Source organism: Mobula hypostoma, chromosome 4, assembly GCF_963921235.1.
Source record: "Mobula hypostoma chromosome 4, sMobHyp1.1, whole genome shotgun sequence".
Lineage (NCBI taxonomy): Eukaryota > Metazoa > Chordata > Chondrichthyes > Myliobatiformes > Myliobatidae > Mobula > Mobula hypostoma.
The window spans coordinates 71,355,123-71,374,530 of NC_086100.1; the positions used below are offsets into that span (position 1 = coordinate 71,355,123).

Sequence of the window (19,408 nt, forward strand, 5' to 3'; positions counted from 1 at the left end):
ACATGTATTTCAAAGGAAACACTGTAGATACATTGTAACTATAGAATGGTCCTGCTCTTATCTTTAGCATATAAAAATGTCATGTAATATTAGACCACAAGACCATAAGACAAGGGGGCAGAAGTAGGCCATTCGGCCCATCGAGTCTGCTCCGCCATTTTATCATGAGCTGATTCATTCTCCCATTTAGTCCCACTCCCCTGCCTTCTCACCATAACCTTGAATGCCCTGGCTACTCAGATACCTATCATTCTCTGCCTTAAATACATCCAATGACTTGGCCTCCACTGCTGCCCGTGGCAACAAATTCCATAGATTCACCACCCTCTGACTAAAAAAATTTCTTCACATTTCTGTTCTGAAAGGGCTCCCTTCAATCCTTAAGTCATGCCCTCTCGTACTAGACTCCCCCATCATGGGAAACAACTTTGCCACATCCACTCTGTCCATGCATTTTAACATTCGAAACGTTTCTATGAGGTCTCCCCTCATTCTCCTAAACTCCAAGGAATACAGTCCAAGAGCGGGCAAACGTTCCTCATATGTTAACCCTCTCATTCCCGGAATCATTCTAGTGAATCTTCTCTGTACCCTCCCCAACGTCAACACATCCTTTCTTAAATAAGGAGACCAAAACTGCCCACAGTACTCCAAGTGAGGTCACACCAGCACCTTATAGAGCCTCAACATCACATCCCTGCTCCTATACTCTATTCCTCTAGAAATGAACGCCAACATTGCATTCGCCTTCTTCACTACTGACTCAACCTGGAGGTTAACTTTACGGGTATCCTGTACGAGGACTCCCAAGTCCCATTGCATCTCAGAACTTTGAATTCTTTCCCCATGTAAATAATAGTCTGCCCGTTTATTTTTTCTGCCAAAGTGCATAACCATACACTTTCCAACATTGTACTTCATTTGCCACTTCTCTGCCCATTCTTCCAATCTATCCAAGTCTCTCTGCAGACTCTCCATTTCCTCAGCACTACCGGCCCCTCCACCCATCTTGGTATCGTCAGCAAACTTAGCCACAAAGCCATCTATTCCATAATCTAAATCGTTGATGTACAATGTAAAAAGAAGCGGCCCCAACACTGATCCCTGCGGAACACCACTGGTAACCGGCAGCCAACCAGAATAGGATCCCTTTATTCCCACTCTCTGTTTCCTGCCAATCAGCCAACGCTCTATCCACGTATGTAACTTTCCTGTAATTCCATGGGCTCTTATCTTGTTAAGTAGCCTCATGTGTGGCACCTTGTCAAAGGCCTTCTGAAAATCCAAATATACAACATCCACTGCATCTCCCTTGTCTAGCCTACTGGTAATTTCCTCAGGAAATTGTAATAGGTTTGTCAGGCAGGATTTTCCTTTAAGGAATCCCTGCTGAGTTCTGCCTATCTTGTCATATGCCTCCAGGTACTCTGTAACCTCATCCTTGACAATCGACTCCAACAACTTCCCAACCACGGATGTCAAGCTAACAGGTCTATAATTTCCTTTTTGCTTCCTTGCCCCCTTCTTAAATAGCGGAGTGACATTTGCAATCTTCCAGTCCTCCAGAACCATGCCAGAATCTATCGACTTTTGAAAGATCATCGCTAATGCCTCCGCAATCTCCACAGCTACTTCCTTCAGAACACAAGGGTGCATTCCATCTGGTCCAGGAGATTTATCTACCTTTAGCCTATTCAGCTTCCTGAGTACTTTCTCTGTTGTAATTGTGACTGCGCACACTTCTCTTCCCTGACACCCTTGAGTGTCCGGTATCCTGCTGTCTTCCTCAGTGAAGACCGATGCAAAATACTTGTTCAGTTCCTCTGCCATCTCCTCATCTCCCATTACAATTTCTCCAGTAGCATTTTCTATTAGTCCTATATCTACTCTCACCTGTCTTTTACTCTTTATATACTTGGAAAAGCTTTTAGTATCCTCTTCGATATTATTTGCTAGCTTCCTTTCATAGTTAATCTTTTCTCTCTTAATGACCTTCTTGGTTTCCTTTTGTAAGGTTTTAAAAACTTCCCAATCCTCTCTCTTCCCACTAATATTGGGTCAGGCAGGTCTCTTCTTCCAAGAGTGTCTCACGTATGATGGCTGCTTGTTTGGCTGAATAAAGGATTCTCTATGCACAGCTTCAGTGTCTCTCCGGTGACTTTGATCACAGTCACAAAAGGCACAATCAGGTGGCAAACAGCTTTCACCAAAATCTTGCTTTAAAATAAAAAATCATAAAAGACACCATACCTTATTATAAATACAAGGCTGATCCACTTTTAGAGTCAGGGTCTTACAAATTACATTACAGCCAATCCATTATTACAGATAGGATAATAACTGTCCCCATATGATATTACAGGATAAACAAGAAAGAACAACTAACTTAATAGCTATGGCCATTCCAAGCACATATAACATACAACAATCAAACACTTGACTTCTGGTCAACTTGGCGCCTGCGTACAACACTCCTTCAGTCAACATCTCCTGGATAGATCATGAATCCATATATTTCACTTCTTTCGGGTCTCTTACTTTTGCTTTTCATCTTGAATGTGATTCTGGAACTGTTGGAGCCTGTGATTTACTGTTTGGAAATTGTTTGTCTGTTCCAGCACTCTACAGTCTCTGAGAAGCCTGGGAGGCAGAGGCCGTGTGCATGAACCTCATGGCGGGCAGGCTGCACGCCAATGTTCAACTCAGCTTCGCTGATTAATGCTTCTATTGTTCACTGACTGAAGCGACGAGGGAGATTGAAACATCGAGTTGAATTCGGAAGCTTGTGTGTTTAAGCACTCTACAGTCTCCGAGAGGATTCTGGGAGACAGAAACAGTGTGTGCAAACTTCTTGGCGAGAAGGCTGTGGGATGGGACACAAGCCTTGATCGACTCCATTTCACCGATTAAATTTTCCATTGTTCACCGATTAAACTGATGAGGGAGATTGAAGAACGAGGCGAGTGCGGGAGGGCGAGTGCCGGCTGCCTGTCTTTTGATCGCTCTGCCACGGAGGGGGAAAGGTCTGCCGCAGGGCCCGGAGAGCGTTGGCCAGGTTTTCTGTGGACTTGCATTACAGACTGTTTTTCAATCTTATGTGTTTTATATTCTGTGCTTTTCACCTGATCTTTCCTGTTTTTTTTTGCTTGGGAAGGGGTTTTGGGGCTGATGTGCTGTTCTGTTTGGTTGATTTTTTTGTGCGTGGAGTGGAGTTTGAGGTTGATGAGGGTTTTCTTTCTTGGTTTCATGGCTACGCAGAGACAAAGAATTTCAAGTTGTATAATTTGATAATAAATGAACCTTTGAACCTCTGAAGTGAAAAGCAGCAGAAATATTCTGAATTAAAAGAGGACATTGAAATACCATAGAAAATGAACAGGGTATACATTGCCTCAATAGTAATATTTGTTAATTGGTATTATCACAAAGTCACTTCACAATAGCATTAAACAATTAGGTCTACACAGCAATATCTAAGTAAATCTTCAGACAGCCACAATACTAAGCACCACTGGAACAGTCCAAAAGTTCCTAGCAATTGGGAAATGAATGTGCTTGGCGATACCCATACCTCAGGTTCTACCACAGCTTGAGCTGTGAGAAAATTATAGCAATAATAATAATACAGGGTTTAATTATTGTTGTTATTCATTAATTATTATCATAATAGTTATTAATAATACTTTTGGCAAGTACTGAAGAACTGTGCTAATCAATTGGCTGGAGTGTTTATGAACACCTTTAACTCTGCATTTTGGAAGTCTGAGGTACCTAACTTCAAGCAGGCTTCAATCATACCAGTGCCCAAGAGAACGTGGTCTCCTGCCTCAGCAATTATCATCCAATTGCACTTACATACACTAGGATGAATTGTTTTTGAGAGGTTGATCTTGAAACATATCAACTCCTACTTCAGAAGCAAAAGTTCTGAACTTAAAGAAGGGTAACTTTGAAGGTATGAGACGTGAATTAGCTAAGATAGACTGGCAAATGATACTTAAAGGGTTGATGGTGGATATGCAATGGCAAGCATTTAAAGATCGCATGGATGAACTACAACAATTGTTCATCCCATTTTGGCAAAAGAATAAACCAAGAAAGGTAGTGCACCCGTGGCTAACAAGGGAAATTAGGGATAGTGTCAATTCCAAAGAGGAAACTTACAAATACGCCAGAAAAAGCGGCACACCTGAGGACTGGGAGAAATTCAGTCCAGCAGAGGAGGACAAAGGGCTTAATTAGGAAAGGGAAAAAAGATTATGAGAGAAAGCTGGCAGGGAACATAAATACTGATTGCAAAAGCTTTTATACATACGTGGAAAGAAAAAGATTGGTTAAGACAAATGTAGGTCCTTACAGTCAGAAACAGGTGAATTGATCATGGGGAACAAGGACATGGCAGACCAATTGAATAACTACTTTGGTTCTGTCTTCACGAAGGAGGACATAAATAATCTTCCAGAAATAGTAGGGGACCAAGGGTCTAGTGAGATGGAGGAACTGAGGGAAATACATGTTAGTAGGGAAGTGGTGTTAGGAAAAATTGAAGGGATTAAAGGCAGATAAATCCCCAGGGCCAGATGGTCTGCATCCCAGAGTGCTTAAGGAAGTAGCCCAAGAAACAGTGGATGCATTAGTGATAATTTTTCAAAACTCTTTAGATTCTGGACTAGTTCCTGAGAATTGGAGGATGGCTAATGTAACCCCGCTTTTTAAAAAACGAGGGAGAGACAAACCGGGGAATTATAGACCAGTTGGCCTGACATCGGTGGTGGGGAAAATGCTAGAGTCAGTTATCAAAGATGTGATAACAGCACATTTGGAAAGCCGTGAAATGATCGGACAAAGTCAGCATGGATTTGTGAAAGGAAAATCATATCTGATGAATCTTATAGAATTTTTTGAGGATGTAACTACTAGAGTGGATAGGGGAGAACCAGTGGATGTGGTATATTTGGATTTTCAAAAGGCTTTTGACAAGGTCCCACACAGGAGATTAATGTGCAAACTTAAAGCAGATGGTATTTGGGGTATGATATTGACGTGGATAGAGAATTGGTTGGCAGACAGGAAGCAAAGAGTGGGAATGAACAGGACCTTTTCAGAATGGCAGGCAGTGACTAGTGGGGTACCGCAAGGCTCAGTGCTGGGACCCCAGTTGTTTGCAATATATATTAATGACTTAGATGAGGGAATTAAATGCAGCATCTCCAAGTTTGCAGATGACAGGAAGCTAGGCGGCAGTGTCAGCTGTGAGGAGGATGCTAAGAGGATGCAGGGTAACTTGGATAGGTTAGGTGAGTGGGCAAGTTCATGGCAGATGCAATTTAACGTGAATAAATGTGAGGTTATCTAATTTAGTGTCAAGAACAGGAAAACAGATTATTATCTGAATGGTGGCCGATTAGGAAAAGGGGAGGTGCAACGAGACCTGGGTGTCATTATACACCAGTCATTGAAAGTGGGCATGCAGGTACAGCAGGCGGTGAAAAAGGCGAATGGTATGCTGGCATTCATAGCAAGAGGATTCGAGTACAGGAGCAGGGAGGTACTACTGCAGTTGTACAAGGCCTTGGTGAGACCACACCTGGAGTATTGTGTGCAGTTTTGGTCCCCTAATCTGAGGAAAGACATTCTTGCCATAAAGTTAGTACAAAGAAGGTTCACCAGATTGATTCCTGGGATGGCAGGACTTTCAAATGATGAAAGACTGGATCAACTAGGCTTAAACTCACTGGAATTTAGAAGATTGAGGGGGGATCTTATTGAAACGTATAAAATTCTAAAGGGATTGGACAGGCTAGAAGCAGGAAGATTGTTCCCGATGTTGGGGAAGTCCAGAACAAGAGGTCACAGTTTAAAGATAAAGGGGAAGCCTTTTAAGACCGAGATTAGGAAAAACTTCTTCACACAGAGAGTGGTGAATCTGTGGAATTCTCTGCCACAGAAAACAGTTGAGGCCAGTTCATTGGCTATATTTAAGAGGGAGTTAGATATGGCCCTTGTGGCTAAAGTGATCGGGGGTATAGAGAGAAAGGAGGTACAGGGTTCTGAGTTGGATGATCAGCCATGATCATACTGAATGGTGGTGCAGGCTCGAAGGGCCGAAAGACCTACTCCTGCACCTATTTTCTATGTTTCTATAAGCAGCCTCGATCCATTCTAATTTGCCTACTGTCACAACAGTCAATATCGTTAGCCATTTCATTGGCTTTTCACTCAGCTCTGGAACACCTATACAATGAAGCTGCATAGATCTGGATACTCTTAATCGACTGCAGCTCAGCTCAACACTATCATTCTCTCACAAAACATCACAAAGCTCTGAGATGTGAGCCTTGGTACCTCCCTGTACAACTGGATTGTCACGTTCCTCACTGGCAGACCACAGTCAGTTCAGATTGGCAACAACATGCCCTCCACAATCTCCATCAGCACAGGTGCATCACAAGGCTGTGTGCTCAGCTCCCTCCACCCCACCCCATGCTCTCCTCACTTTATACTTCTGATTGTGTGTCTAAGTATTTTAGTTTGCTGATGAAACCTCTGTTGCTGGCCAAATCAAAGGTTGTGATGAATAGCATATGTGGAGGGAGATTGAAAACTTAGTTGACTGGTGATCACAACAACAACCTCACATTCATCTTCAGCAAAACCAAAGAGCAACTCCAGGAATAAGAAGCCAGAGGCCCATGAGCCAGTCGTTGTTAGGGGATTGGAGGTGGAGAGGCTCAGTAGCTTTAAACTCCTTGGCGTTCACATATCAGAGGCTCCTGGGGCCAGCATGCAAGTGCCATCACAAAGAGGCGCAACAGCATCGCTGCTTTCTTAGGAGTTTGTATAGATTTGACATGTCACCCAAAACTCTGGCAAACTTCCATAGATGCATAGTGGAGAGTATCCTAACCGGTTGCATCATGGCCTGGTATGGAATCACTAATGCCCAGGAATAGAAAAGTGCTGACTACAGCCCTCCACAGCGCTAAGTATATTTACATGGAGTACTGCCACAAGAAAGCAGCATCCATCATCAAAGACCCCTACAGTCCAGACCATGCTCCCTTCTCACTATTAATATCAAGCAGAGGTATAGAAGCCTCAGGTCCACCAGGTTCAGGAACCCTATAACCATCAGGCTCTTGAAATGGAGTGGATAAATTCCTTCACCACATCTCTGAAATGACTTGATGAATGACAGACTCACATTCAAGAACTCCCTCCAACTCAATTTTATTTGCACAATTTACCTTCTTTGCACATTAATTGTTTGTCAATCTTTATGCATGGATTTCAGTAAAATTCCATTGTATTTCTTATTTCCTTTTGAATGCCTGCAAGAAAATGTATCTCCAAGTAGTAGATAGTAACAAATACAGTGACATGCAATAGTTTGGGCACCCCTGGTCAAAATTTCTGTTACTGTGAATAGTTAAGTGAGTAGAAGATGAACTGATCTCCAAAAGTCATAAAGTTAAAGATGAAATATTCTTTTCAATAGGTTAAGCAAGATTAGTGCATTATTTTTGTTTTGTTCAATTTTAGAGTGGAAAAAAAGGAAAGGAGCACCATGCAAATGTTTGGGCATCCCAAGAGATTTGAGCTCTCAGATACCTTTTACCAAGGTCTCAGACCTTAATTAGCTTGTTAGAGCTATGGCTTGTTCACAATGATCATTAGGAAATACCAGGTGATGCAAATTTCAAAGCTTTATAAATACCCTGACTCCTCAAACCTTGTCCCAACAATCTGCAGCCATGGGCTCCTCTAAGCAGTGGCCTGGCACTCTGAAAATTAAAATAAATGATACCCACAAAGCAGGAGAAGTCTATAAGAAGATAGCTAAGTGTTTTCAGGTAGATGTTTCTGCAGTTCATAATGTAATTAAGAAATGGCAGTTAATAGGAACGGTGGAGGTCAAGTTGCGGTCTGGAAGACCAAGAGAACTTTCCAAGAGAACTGCTTGTAGGATTGCTAGAAAGGCAAATGAAAACCCTGGTTTGACTGCAAAAAACCTTCAAGAAGATTTAGCAGACTCTGGAGTGGTGATGCACTGTTCTACTGTGCAGCGACACCTGCACAAATGTGACCTTCATGGAATGCATCAGAAGAAAACCTTTCCTCGGTCCTCATCACAAAATTCAGCATCAGAAGTTTGCAAAGGAACATCTAAACAAGGCTGATGCATTTTGGAAACAATTCCTGTGGACTGATGAAGTTAAAATAGAACTTTTTGGCCGCAACGAGCAAAGGTATGGTTGTAGAAAAAAGGGTGCAGAATTTCATGAAAAGAATACCTCTCCAACTGTTAAGCACGGGGGTGGATTGATCATGCTTTGGGCTTGTGTTGCAGCCCGTGGCACAGGGAACATTTCACGGATAGAGGGAAGAATGAATTCAATTATACACCAGCAAATTCTGGAAGCAAGCATCACACCATCTGTAAAAAAGCTGAAGATGAAAAGAGGATGGCTTCTACAACAGGATAATGATCTTAAGCACACCTCAAAATCCACAATGGACTACCTCAAGAGGCACAAGCTGAAGATTTTGCCATGGCCTTCACAGTTCCCCGGCCTAAACAGCATTGATAATTTGTGGATAGACCTCAAAAGAGCAGTGCATGCAAGACAGTCCAAGAACCTCACAGAACTAGAAGCCCTTTACAAGCAAGACTAGGCAAAAATCCCCCAAACTAGAATTGAAAGACTCTTAGTTGGCTATAGAAAGTGTTTACAAGCTGTGATACTTGCCAAAGGGGATGTTACTAAATACTGACCATGCAGGGTGCCCAACTTTTGCTTCAGACCCTTTTCCTTTTTTGTTATTTTGAAACTGTAAAAAATGGAAATAAAAAAAGTAATCTTGCTGAAAATATTCAAGAAATGTTTCATCTTTAACTTTAAGTCTTTTGGAAATCAGGTCATCTTTTACTATTCACAGTAACAGAAATTTTGACCAGGGGTGCCCAAACTTTTGCATGCCACCGTATGTGCTTTGATAATATGTGCACAGGTCCACAACCTCTTATCTGAAATTCTGAAATCCGAAAAGCTCCGAAAACCAAAGTTTCTGGTGCGCCAACAGCTGATGTCACTCAGGAAGTATCTACCATTATCAATAATGCAGAAAGTGAAGTTATTGCAGAAGCTTGATCGTGGTGTGTCTGTGCAGCGTCTTACACTGATGAATTTGCCAAGATGCTATCTGATGAAAATCTTAACCCTGAAAAAATTTACAATGCTGATGAAACACTTAACTGGACGTTTGTGTTCACTGTTGACTTTGTGTTTAATTTCACTGTGAAAATGTTAAAAAGAGTGCGGATCGGGAAAACCTGGATGTTCTCTCTCCAGCACTCATTGTTTGAGCATGTAGATTTTCTTGTCATTATTCCCTACACAGTACAGTATAACAGCTGCTTACATAGCACTTACATTGTATTAGGTATTATAAGTAATCTAGAGATGATTTTAAGTTTATGGGAGGATGTACGTAGGTTCCGGAGCTCCCCAGGTCCTAAAGTCCCCCTGCACTGAGACAGGTTAAATAAGGAGGGATTCTGAAATCCGAAAAATTCTGAATTCCGAAATGCAACTGGCCTCAAAGGTTTCGGATAAGGGATTGGGGACCTGTACTTTGAGCTTTGAATCTAAGTAGCAGAGTTAGTGTGATTTGGTGATCTGGTTGAAATTTCTCCCTCAATTAATGTTAAATGAAACAAAAGAGTCTGATAATGAATAATGAAAGGTTTAGTCTGAAACACTGATTGCTTATTCATTTCTATATTTGCTGCCAGACCTGTTGAGTTTCTCCAGCATTTTGTGTAATGCATAAAAATATTAATATTCTGAACTAGATGGGAGTATTATATTTACTTTTTCCAGAGAGGTCTGAATTACAGGACTTAAGTAATTAAAATGGAGTTAATGCAGTGAAAGAGTAACAAAGCACTGTGGAAACTCAGAACTTACTTAAGATGAACACATCTAGTGTCAAAATCTTTCGGCCTATGAACCAAGAAATGAGAACTCAATTAGTTGTAAGCAGACTTCTGTTTGTTAGAATGAGCAATGAGAGAAATTATATGCTTCTAAAGGAATTTCTATAACAATATGAATCTGAACATATTAATTATCCTGTCACTATCACAATGCTCTTTGTGGGTGAGACCTTTCCTTATACAAGTGGGCAGCTGTAATTCTCACATAAAAACTATACTTCAAATTTTATATCACTGACTTTAGAGTGTCAAAAGGTATTTGTTTTCTAACAACTTAGGAGGGGGTTATTTATCCCATTGAGTCTATGGCAGCTATCAGACAAAACCCATCGATACACATTTCCCCATACATAACATACTTTCTCTCACACGCTCATTAACTACACTCCAATTCTCTTACCATTCACATGCTGGCGCGTGGCCAAGTGGTTAAGGCTTTGGGCTAGTGATCTGAAGGTCGTTAGTTGGAGCCTCAGCCGAGGCAGCGTGTGTGTCCTTGAGCAAGGCACTTAACCACACACTGCTCCTGCATGTTTATAGCCAAGTGGCGGTGATTGATGCAGTATGGACAAGACATAATGTTGGATAATGGGTGAAAGGGCCCATTAGAGTTAAATCAGTCCAATGTGCACATAAACATTGGAGCTCATTCTGGAGTGGTCGGGGTGTATCTCTTTACTTACAGCACTGAATTCTCATCCCCAACTGCAGGTAGAACTTCCATTCTTGGAATCCTGCACCTCTTGAAGTGCTCCTTGCCATCGGGTCTCCCTTTCAGATAAGATCCTCCAGATGTCTTCCCTGGTGCTCTTCTCTCCACACCTCCCACCAAAAGAGTCCAAACCAGACTACTGTCCTTCAGAAAACGCTTCTACCCAGTTCTCTAGAAGCTTCTTTCACATCCTACAATCCCAACTGACTGACACAACATTCCTAAGTAGGACAACATAGCTCCTTATCTTTAGCCAAATTCAAAACACTCTTTCCAGCAGGGCACATGCTTTTACAGAAAAGTGCTAAAGTGAAGTACCTCACTGTCTAGTGGAAATCTTATCCAGGGCATTACACTAGATTATTTGAGACAGGAAGCTGGAGAAATACTCGGCTGAATGGCTGGAGCTGTATCAACATGTCAGCAACATCAAGAGGGAGAAAAGTTCACATAACCGGCATTCTTAATGTTAGGCATAATATTTATCTCCTCCATTAAAAACCCCTGCATGGTTACCATATTCACAATGCATGACAGCAAGTCCCCAAAGGGATCTGGAGGTACCCACCTCCTGTTTCATTGCTATGATGCAGAAGGACACGAACAGCAACAACCCTGGGCTGGTTTCCCTTCAGATCCTTCACCTACTCAATATTGTCATTCCTTTAATATCACAGGGTCCTAAAATTACCATTGGCCCATTTTGGGAGCACCTGCAACATCTATTGATGCACATTCTTGGTGTAATTAATGTCAAGCAAAGACGTGCATGTCACCAGTGTAACCCATGGAAGCAGAACTCGTACATAAAATCATAACCCATCCCTGAACAGTGTGAAGAATTGGCTGTAAACATTATCATGTGGAAAGGAATGTGTTAATGTTTTCAGAGCAGTTTCCTTTCCTGAAGGGGTGTGCCTTACATCCTGCAAATAAGCACGAGCTGATAAAGTGCAGTTTCACGTGATTGATAGTGGTAGTTGTCTTCTTCTGGGATTGTTGGTGAAGGGACTTTCCAGAGAGGGTTCTATTATAGAAAGTTGGAAAATGACCACTGTACCAGTACAGGGAGAGAAACGTTGTGACCAAAATGATCACACTGTAAAAGTTGTGCGAGGAAAAGATGAAATCACAGGTAAATATAAATACAATTTTTGTATCACTGGAAGTATTTTGGAAGATTGAAACTGTTGAATTTACTGCTAGATTCAAATCATACATGAAGTTTTAATCTAGAATAAACAGGGTCATGGATTAAATCTGATAATTTTTGTTTCATGGTACACTAAGATTTTGGGGGTCACTCAACCTCTGGCTTTCAATATCTAAAGCCTATCTAAATACTGTCAGCAGACCTCCATATGTACAAGTGAATGCAAGAGTGAAAGTGCATGCAGTGGTAATAAAGGACAGTATATATAGGGATCGAAATACTCTTCCTTTCAAGAATAAGCAGAAGTTCTAAAGAAGCCTCACTACAAACATAAAAATTCCTCAGTGTGACCCTGGAGTTGATTGGATGGCTCAGGTACCGAAGTGGGAGAAATAGATTCTAATTCATGGAGCCCTGGATACTGACATGGGGAAAAGTGAACTGTTCCATTGGGACAGCCAATACCTGAATAGGCTGGAACCAGGCATTTAGCAAATCAAACAGTCCATTTACTTGTCTGTATTCTCATCTCTGACATGTTTTAACATTGAATGGTAGAGCTGACAGTTCCTTGGGAAGATCAGAATGAAGAGGCATTTGAACCTAAGAAAGCCAAATACCAAGGGCTGATGAGTGGTGCCAGAGGCAGGGGTGAAGGGAACGATGTGAGCCTGTGGAGATGGGGTGTAGAGATTTTGCTGGCCGTTCGCTGGACAGAACATACTCTCTCTCTGGAATTATGGGGGCTGCAAAGAAACGAGCCACCAGGACCATCACAGAGGCTGCTGAACAAACCTCCAGGAGGCTTTGGATCAAGAGGTGTGACCAGAGCACCAGTGCCACTGGACACAAGCCAGGGCCTGATCAACTCTGGCTGGGTCACCTGTGTGAGAGTCTGATGTCAAAAGACCCGAAACACCCAATAACCCCAGGTTACATCACTATTGATGTGTCCCAGCATCAAGGAAATAAATAAAGGTGCTCAGATAATATTTCCCTGATGCCCACAGCATTGTACTGGATAATTGATATTTAAATCCCTGTTTCTCCAGGACCACTGTGAAAGATATTCCAACCCTATTCAGTCAAGCCTATTTCAGGCATTTCATTCCAATTTAATCACAGCTGTCAGCCAATGTGTGAAACATTTCGATGGATGATGATCAATATTCTGGGAAAAGGGTCTCAATTTCATGTTTTCCTTCAGAATGCTTATAGTTATTCTATACAATTGGAAGATATTACTGTATAGAATAGGAGCGTTAGTAGAAACAATATTTAAAAGACCAAATCCATTGTGGCTTTTGCTCCTCATGGCTATTTTCATATTTAGATTTTCAAGAAATATAGCAGTCTATGAATTCAGTTATTTTTCATTTTCTGACTGGAATTTAGATGCAATTTAGATAGGGTAAAATGACTGCATTAGTTGTTCTTTCAGGAGAGTATGATCCCAATATTTTGCTGGCAGAAATGGCCTGCAAACACGCAGTGGATCCAAACTCACTGACTGCATGGTGTCGGTACCTTCTACATCAGGTAAGAAATTGAGATTTGTGAACTTAAAAGTTCCATATAACTGTAAAAATATAAATAGATCTACACTGCTGCTTTATTTTCAATAATTTCTTTGATTTTACATTTTGTCAGGAGAATTTGTTCCAAAGATGTGAGAGAATGTAGTAATCTTTAGTGCCTCCACCAAGGAGTACCTGACCACACTCTATCTGGTAAAAATATTGTGGGTGCAGGTGGTGTCAAGTGTAACTTTTAAAAAGTTTACCTTCAACCAACTCAATCTGGTTGTGACTTAGATCCCTTCTCATTTTTCTAAACTCTAGTAAATACAAACATAGTTAACTTAATCTCTCCTCATGAGGAATAAACAATGTGGTGAATCTTCCTTGCACTGGATTGGACATCAGTGTTCAACACTACTGGGCTCAGACAGTGATTTGAGAGAGAGAACTTGGCAATGAGGAGTTGGGTAAAATGAGAAAGTTATTTCTGCCATTCTCATTATCTAGGAAGAAGGCAACTTAAACCATCCAATTTTAATCAAATTTGAAATTACAGGGTCAGTACAAATTCTACTGCCCAGCGTTGAAAGATGATGGACAGGCATGTGGACAGGAATGGCCCTACCATGAAGTTCGCAAGCTGGCAGTACTAACCAGAGAGGAGCAACTGCATTTTGAGGAAACAGTTGCTGTGCTGGCTGCAGCTGAGTACTGTGAATACAAATCAGTAAGTCTCACAATCAAATGTCTCACAATCTGATCTCACAAATCAGTAAGTCTCACAAAGTGTGCATTTCAATGTTTGTGTCTGCACTACATTTGCTTCATAGAAAATACCTTGTTGTCAGCATATAATGCATATTTAATTGAGAGTTACCTGTTTGATTAGCATGTCCAAAATGATGCAATAGACCCACAAATCAAACATATGTCCATGTCCACATTTTGTGGGTAGAAACTAAATATGTGCAATTTAGAATCAGTAACTTTCTATGAAGGAACAAGTTCAATTTGCTTCTATGCTCAATATTCTTCTCACAAACTAATTTCTCTATTGTCTTCTAATTACCAAAAACGCATTTTAAAAAAAATTGTAATCTACCCCGAGCCCCACAGTTTAGCAGGATAGGGTGGAAAGGTTTAACGTCTAACCTAGTAAGAATACAAATGCAAATTCTCAGAAAAGAAGCAGACTTCATCAGGAATTAAACAAAGTTTGATCATTTTGTCGTAAAGATAGTCACAGCAGCCTACGACATTTGAAGCACATATATTTAGGTGCATGCGTTATCAGGGTTATCAGTGTGAAATAATTTATTTCACCAATTTTTTTTGCTTATCTTTTGTCCACAGTGTCCTGGATGTGGAACATATGTTGAATGCACAGATTTGAGTAACTTGAGTGTCCGCTGCACTATCTGTACTGCAGAAAAGGGGAGTGTTTACAAGTTCTGTTGGCAGTGCCTGAAACCATGTAAGGGACGTAGCCCACGTTCTGACCGATGTGATAATGAAGGGTGCACCAATCTGGAACTGGACACACTACGCCTTTGCCCATTAGTCAACCACTTAGATACTGTAGTGAAGAATTGCCCTTCCATTCGAGCCTGCCTAACATGTGGTAAGCTGCTCGAACACAATCAAAAGGGATGTAAAAATATTATCTGTTGCAGGTGCCAAGTTGAATTTTGCTTTGCCTGTCTGGAGCTAACAGAAGTTTGCCAGGCAAAAAAACCAGAATCCTGGTTTGATCTCTGTGCTGGAAGAATTGCACCAAGGCAAACTTCAATCCCGACATGGAATCGAAATCGTTCTCAATAAATACATTGCATAGAAAATATGGCACTACATTCCACCTGTGTATTGATTTCACTCAGTTTTACCTTACTATAACCCCTCCAACCTTTTTTCTCTCTTTAAACTGTTGGACATTTACTTGTCCGTATTCTCATCTCTGACATGTTTTAACATTGAATGGTAGAGCTGACAGTTCCTTGGGAAGATCAGAATGAAGAGGCATTTGAACCTGAGAAAGCCAAATACCAAGGGCTGAAAAGCGGTGCCAGAGGCAGGGGTGAAGGGAACGATGTGAGCCTGTGGAGATGGGGTGTAGAGATTTTGCTGCCCATTCGCTGGGCAGAACATACTCTCTCTCTGGAATTATGGGGGCTGCAAAGAAAAGAGCCACCAGGACCATCACAGAGGCTTCTGAACAAACCTCCAGGAGGCTTTGGATCAAGAGGTGTGAACAGTGGACCAGTGCCACTGGGACACAAGCCAGGGCCTGATCAACACTGGTTGGGTCACCTGGGTGAGAGTCTGATATCAAAAGACCCGAAGCACCCAATGACCCCAGGTTACATCACTGTGGATGTATCCCAGCATCAAGTAAATGAAAAAAAGTGCTCAGATAATATTTCCATGATGCCCGCAGCATTGTTCTAGACCATTGACATTTAAATCCCTGTATCTCCAGGACCACTGTGAAGGATATTCCAACCCTATTCAGTCAAGGCTATTTCAGGCATTTCATTCCAATTTACTCACAGCTGTCAGCCAATGTGTGAAATATATAGGTTGATGGAAATGAATATTCTGGGAAAAGTATCTCAATTGAATATTTTCCTTGAGAATATTTATAGTTACTCTACACAATTGGAAGGTACTACTGAATAGAATAGGAGCATTAGCAGAAACAATATTTAAGAGACCAAATCCATTGTGGCGTTTGCTCCTCATGGCTATTTTCATATTTAGATTTCCAAGAAATATAGCAGTCTGTGGATTCAGTTATTTTTCATTTTCTGACTGATTTTAGATGTAAATACTCAGCGACTCACCAATTTCGATAGGATAAAATGACTGCATTACTTGTTATTTCAGGAGAGTATGATCCCAATATTTTGCGGGCAGAAATGTCCTGCAAACAAGCAGTAGATCCAAACTCACTGACTGCATGGTGTCGAAGCCTTCTGGATCGGGAAGAAATTGAGACTTGTGAACTAAAAATGTTCCATAACTCTGTCAAAATATAGATATATCTACAATGCTACTTTTCATCAATTTCTTTGATTTACATTTTGTCAGGAGAATCTGTTCCAAAGTGAATCACCTTCTTCCCTGATGTGTGAGAGAACGTAGTTTACTTTAGTGCCTCCATCAAGGAGTACCTGACCACACTCTATCTGGTAAAAATATTGTGGGTGCAGGTGGTGTCAAGTGTAACTTTTAAAAAGTTTACCTTCAACCAACTCAATCTGGTTGTGACTTAGATCCCTTCTCATTTTTCTAAACTCTAGTAAATACAAACATAGTTAACTTAATCTCTCCTCATGAGGAATAAACAATGTGGTGAATCTTCCTTGCACTGGATTGGACATCAGTGTTCAACACTACTGGGCTCAGACAGTGATTTGAGAGAGAGAACTTGGCAATGAGGAGTTGGGTAAAATGAGAAAGTTATTTCTGCCATTCTCATTATCTAGAAAGAAGGCAACTTAAACCATTTAATTTTAATCAAATTTGAAATTACAGGGTCAGTACAAATTCTAGTGCCCAGCGTTGAAAGTTGATGGACAGGTATGTGGACAGGAATGGCCCTACCATGAAGTTTGCAAGCTGGCAGCACTGACCAGAGAGGAGCAGCTGCATTTTGAGGAAACAGTTGCTGTGCTGGCTGCAGCTGAGTACTGTGAATACAAATCAGTAAGTCTCACAATCAAATGTCTCACAATCTGATCTCACAAATCAGTAAGTCTCACAAAGTGTGCATTTCAATGTTTGTGTCTGCACTACATTTGCTTCAGAGAAAATACTTTGTTGTCAGCATATAATGCATATTTAATTGAGAGTTACCTCTTTGATTAGCATGTCCAAATTGACGTAATAGACTCACATATCAAACATATGTCCAATGTCTACATTCTGTGATTAGAAACTATATATGTGCAATTTAGAATCAATAAATTTCTATGAAGTAGCAAGTTTATTTTGCTCGTATGCTCAATATTCTTATCACAATCAAATTTCTCTATTGTCTTCTAATTACCAAAAATGCATTTTTAAAAACTGTAATCTACCCCTGAGCCCCACAGTTTAGCAGGATAGGGTGGAAAGGTTTAAGTTCTAATCCAGTAAGAATACAAATGCAAATTCTCAGAAAAGAACAGAATTTGTTTGGTCATTTTGTGGTAAAGATAGTCACAGCAGCCTACGACATTTGAAACACATATATTTAGGTGTTGCATTGTAAGGGTTATCAGTGTGAAGTAATTTATTTCACCAATTTTTTTTTTGCTTATCTTTTACCCACAGTGTCCTGGATGTGGAACATACGTTGAACGCACAGACATTAGTAACTTGAGTGTCCGCTGCACTATCTGTACTGCAGAAAAGGGGAGTGTTTACGAGTTCTGTTGGCAGTGCCTGAAACCATGGAAGGGACGTAGCCCACTTTCTGACCAATGTGATAATGAAGGGTGCACCAATCTGGAACTGGACACACTACGCCTTTGCCCATTAGTCAACCACTTAGATACTGTAGTGAAGAATTGCCCTTCCATTCGAGCCTGCCTAACATGTGGTAAACTGCTCAAACACAACCTAAAGGGATGTAAAAATATTATCTGTCGCAGGTGCCAAGTTGAATTTTGCTTTGCCTGTCTGGAGCTGACAGAGGTATGCCAGGCAAAAAAACCACATTCATGGTATGGTCTCTGTGCTAAAGGAATTGCACCAAGACAAACTTCAATCCTGACATGGAATCGAAATCGTTCTCAATAAATACATTCCATAGAAAATGTGGCACAAGATTCTTCGTGCATATTGATATAATTCAGCTTTAACCTGCTATCACTCCTCCAACATTTTTGTCCTCTTTAAATTGTTGGACCCTTTGTCTGACGTTCTAGTCTGAACTTTCATCCTCTGTTCAAATATGGAGCCAAAAATCTTCATCCACAGCCACTGACTCTAAGCTTCTCCCTAACAGAGTCTAAACTAGATTATTTGCAACATTGCCTGATTTGAGTTGATTTTCAGATCTCATATCTCTATACCACCATTTTGGTCACCTACTTCCACAACTGTAACATGACACGTTTCTGCCTCTGCCTATAATCCATGTCTTTGTGACGTGTAAGACTCACTATTATAGTGAACACTTGACAGCAACCACCTTCTCTCTGTAAATTTGTACTCTATGAAGTCTCTGATGCTTATGTCCAAATTTCCACCAGCATTATTCCCATCAGCTACATTGCAATTAAGTTCCTTAACTTTGAAGCTTTCCTCATTTCAAATCCTTTCAATGATTTTGTCCTCTTTCTGTAACCTGCTCCTGCCTTACAAACCGCCAAGACTTCTGACGTCACTTTAAAATGAGCCTCCTGAACATTGCTGACTTTCATAGCTTCCTCAATGCCAGCTGCCAAGTCATTAAAATCTGCAGTCCATCTCATTCTTACAATATGCCAAGCAGTAACAGTGACTACACTTACCTAAATACACTTCAGGCATTATAATGACTTATAATGTCACATTTGTTCCTCTATAAATGAAAAGCATTTTTCTTTTTTATCTCGTTTAGATCAGATTCAATGCAAATGTTAAGAGAAACAATGCAAAGGAAAATATTGCTTGTTTTGTAACTTCTACAGCCAAAAGAATTCACTGTAAATGATTTGTTTATAATTAATGAGATTATGTTTATTCAACAGCATATGAAGTATTGTTTTGATTATTTGATGGTAAATCTTTACATTATTTGAAGAACTTGCATCAACCGTGCATTTTTATTCATCACATGATCCTGCTGAACATTAAGAATTTAAAGTACCGCAGGTCTGCCACATCAGCGAGTTTCTCACTGGGGGAGAAAGTGAAGGAGCTGTGCATTGTGTCGCTGCCTGAGTCGAAGGAGATGTGCAGTCTAATAGTTAGTGACCACCTTGGTCACTTTGCTTGTGACTGCAAGACCCTTTTGGACATTGTTAATATGAAATGCCGTAAGTTCGATTCACTGA

At 40.8% G+C, this 19,408-nt stretch overlaps 2 protein-coding genes across 5 annotated transcripts in view; one reads left to right on the forward strand and one right to left on the reverse strand.

Moving 5' to 3' along the window:
* Window positions 1-19,408, reverse strand: part of LOC134345385 (uncharacterized protein DDB_G0292642-like) — a 402,893-nt gene that overhangs the window by 269,445 nt on the left and 114,040 nt on the right. The window lies entirely within an intron of this gene.
* On the forward strand, window positions 11,760-17,082 carry LOC134344823 (uncharacterized). The gene is made up of 5 exons (XM_063044929.1): window positions 11,760-11,847; window positions 13,307-13,404; window positions 13,942-14,112; window positions 14,739-15,006; window positions 16,920-17,082. Exons 1-5 carry the CDS (start codon window positions 11,760-11,762, stop codon window positions 16,955-16,957), a joined length of 663 nt encoding a protein of 220 aa, XP_062900999.1. The 3' UTR covers window positions 16,958-17,082.